The sequence below is a fragment of the Lathyrus oleraceus genome, chromosome 7 (assembly GCF_024323335.1).
Source record: "Lathyrus oleraceus cultivar Zhongwan6 chromosome 7, CAAS_Psat_ZW6_1.0, whole genome shotgun sequence".
Lineage (NCBI taxonomy): Eukaryota > Viridiplantae > Streptophyta > Magnoliopsida > Fabales > Fabaceae > Lathyrus > Lathyrus oleraceus.
Window position 1 is genome coordinate 353,444,883 of NC_066585.1, and position 3,373 is coordinate 353,448,255.

The following is a 3,373-nucleotide window of genomic DNA, read 5'->3' on the forward strand; positions in this document are numbered from 1 at the left end:
GGCATCAATGTATGAAAATGAAGAGAGATGACTCACCAACATGGCCTGCTCTCCACCTACGATCACTAACTTCCCATTCTTCACAAACTTCAGCTTCTGGTGTAGAGTTGATGTTATTGCCCTAGCCTCATGAATCTATGGACGTCCTAAGAGACAACTGTAGGAAGGATGAATATCCATCACTTGAAAAGTGGTCTAAAATAAGCATGAACCTAACTTTGTTTGGAGATCAACCTCCCCAATTACATTCTTTCTTGAGCCATCGAAGGCCTTCACAACAACTCCATTGAATCTCATCGGAGCACATTGGTAAGCAAGTTTATACAGTGCAGATTTAGCCACAACATTCAAAGAGGTCCCAGTATCCACCAACACATTGGACAGGGCATCTTCTTGACAATTCATAGAGATATGCATGGCAAAATTGTGGTTCATCCCTTGCTCGGGCAGCTCTTCATCACTGAAGCTCAAATTGTTACATGCAGTAATATTGGCCATAATACCATCAAATTGACCGATTGTCACGTCATGGTCCACGTAGGCCTGATCTAGGAATTTCTGCAAAGCTTCTCGGTGTGCTTATGAACTTATCAGTAGGGATAATACAGATATCTTAGACGGAGTGTGCAACAACTGGTCTACCACATTGAAATCACTCTTCTTGATCAATTTCTGCACCTCATCTTGATCAACATTCTGATTCTCACTGCTTGATTGGTCGGCTTGTACAATAGGAGTTTTCTCTAAAGTTGATTTCTCTATCAAAACATCTTCAGTCCTATTAGGAGCTGCAACAACAAATATTTGACCTCTTCGGGTCACGCCGCTTACATCAACGATGTTCACAATAGACATAATAGCAGGGATAAGCACTTCTTTGATGTCTTCTACCATAGTAGCATTATACTTGTAAGGTATAGCTTTATCAGACTCGTAAGGCATATGACCCGCCAAATGAATAATTAGCGGAGAAACAACAGTCTTCTGATCATCATATGCAATCACAACCAATTCTGGGAGATTAAAATAGGGAACTATGATGTTCACCTCATGCTCATCTTCATCTTTATCCCTTGTAACTCGAATAAGGTTTTGATCCAGCATTTCTTGTAAGTCCTTTTTCACAACAACACATCCTCGGGGATTTCTGGAACAAACTTTGAAAGAAGCATGGTCATGCTCATAATAGCTCAATTCACATAAAGTAGCATGCATTTCAACCAAGGATCTTCTGATTAGATTGACGTCAAAAACTCGGTACTTTCCTTGACATCCTTCAACCATACTCACAGCTGCATTGCCATATTTGAGTAACGGATTAGCTTTTACATTGGGACTAGAATCTTCAAATGACAAGATACCACTTTGCATTAACCTTCTCACCTAGGCTTTCAAAGCGAAACAATTCTCAATATCATGTCCAAGTGCTCCTTGGTGGAATACACAATGTTGGTCAGGTTTATACCACCACGAAAACTCTTTCGGAACAAATGGTGTAGTTCCTGTTTGCACCAAACTCTTATGAATTAAAGTAGGAAACAACTTTGTATAAGTCATTGGAATTGGGTTAAATTGTGCAGGCCATTGGGCACAATTCTGTTGATTCATGCATTGTTGTAAATGCAGTTGATAAGTCGGTGCTGCTTAAACAATTGGAGCAGAATTAATCACTGGATTTATAGACGCCACATGTTGATGACGTTGACTGTTCCTCACAAACCTTCTACGTTTCTATTGCAAGATAACATTAGCATCGTGTTCTTTCTTCTTGGGTAAACCGTTCCCATATTCTCTGGAACTCTCGGATGAACCATTTTCTTTCAATCGTCTTTCACGGACTCCTTCTTCTAATCTCAAACCCATATTTACCATTTCAATAAAGTCAGTAGGCGCACTTGTAACCATCCGGTCGTAATAGAACGGACTCAACGTCTCCAAAAATAGCTCTGTCATTTCCTTTTCTTCCAATAGAGGACTAACCTATGCAGCAATATTGCGCCATCTTTGCGCGTACTCCTCGAAACTTTCTTTATCTTTTCGGGACATAGCACCGAGTTGATCCCCGTCAGGTGCCATGTCGACATTATATTTGTACTGGAAAATAAAAGCCTCGCCTAGGTCATTAAATGTTTGAATATGAGTACTATCGAGTCCCATATACCATTTCAGAGTAGCACCAGTCAAACTGTCCTGAAAGTAATGGATCAGCAATTGATGGTTATCAGTCTGAGTCGACATCTTACAAGCGTACATCACTAGATGACTCATAGAACAAGAGTTTCCTTTATACTTTTCAAAATCCGGAACCTTGAACTTGTGTGGAATCTTTACATTAGGAACTAAACACAAATCATGAGCATTCTTTCCAAACAGATCTTTCCCCCTCAAAGCTTGGATCTCTTTCTGTATAGCCTGAAATTGATCTTGGAATTAGACCATTCTTTCATAAACACCAACAACCTCGCTCTGGTCATCATGAAAAACAGTTTCTTCAATATAAGGAACAACATGAACCACGAGAGGTGGTACTGACATCATTGGTTGAGCCATAGGAACTTCAATATCAGGTTGGTACCCCTCGGGTACGAAGTTAGGAGGCATGCCCCAAGGGAAACTAGTAGGCATGTGGTGCTGTGGAGAATTGACGGGAGCCATAGAGATGGGCTTAGAGGCAATCTCGAAAATCACGGTCCTCTGAAGCGGAGTCTGAGGAGGAGGAGGTGGCTGATTCTGAGAAGCCACCAAAGCTTCCATCATAGCAGTGAGCCTCTCATAGATGTCCCTCAAGGTTGTAACCTATTCACGGAGTTCACGATTCTCTTGCTCTAGGTGGGCCATCTTCTTAAATGGATTAGCTCAAGTATTGTACCGATGAGACAACTTGTCTGGATGAAGACCAAGAAAGAAATAAGACCCCTGGAGAACTTACTCAAAGCAAGGCCAAGATGCAACATGATGCATGATATGCAAATGAAAATGTGAATGTTGTTATTATTATTTTCCAAGGAACTTTAAGACATATATTGCAAACATCATAATAAGAATAACACATTTTGATGTATAAAATCTCATTTTATTAATAGTGTAAAGGATTACAATCAAAAGTACAATTTCAATGATCATAAACCGAAAGAAACTATATCTACGGAATCATTTCCGATGACGACTCAACTCCAAGCTGATAGTTCCTGTGAAGCCTTTTGATCTCTCTTTCGTAGCCTCTTTTCATAGCATCCTTCTCTATTACGGATTCATCTACAGTTCCTTTCCAAATGTCGGAAGTAGGAAGATGAGTAGATGATGAACTATTAGAGGAAAATAAACCCTCTTGGTTCCTTGATCTCTTCATAGCACGTTGCTTGAGCAATTCTAT

General features: G+C 40.2%; 1 protein-coding gene across 1 annotated transcript; it reads right to left on the minus strand.

Annotated features, from left to right (window-relative positions):
• Positions 1-1,980: 1,980 nt before the first annotated feature.
• On the minus strand, positions 1,981-2,754 carry LOC127103815 (uncharacterized). The gene is made up of 2 exons (XM_051041058.1): positions 2,461-2,754; positions 1,981-2,412 (listed from the first exon to the last, which is right to left on the minus strand). Exons 1-2 carry the CDS (start codon positions 2,752-2,754, stop codon positions 1,981-1,983), a joined length of 726 nt encoding a protein of 241 aa, XP_050897015.1.
• Between the last annotated feature and the right edge of the window lie 619 nt (positions 2,755-3,373).

Bases quoted from the DNA above. Each gene is read 5' to 3' on its own strand.
- LOC127103815 (XM_051041058.1), bottom strand. From the start codon at position 2,754: ATGGAAGCTTTGGTGGCTTCTCAGAATCAGCCACCTCCTCCTCCTCAG. The intron at 2,413-2,460 runs GTTGTTGGTGTT...GATCAATTTCAG, and splicing joins TTCATGATGACCAGAGCGAG to GCTATACAGAAAGAGATCCA.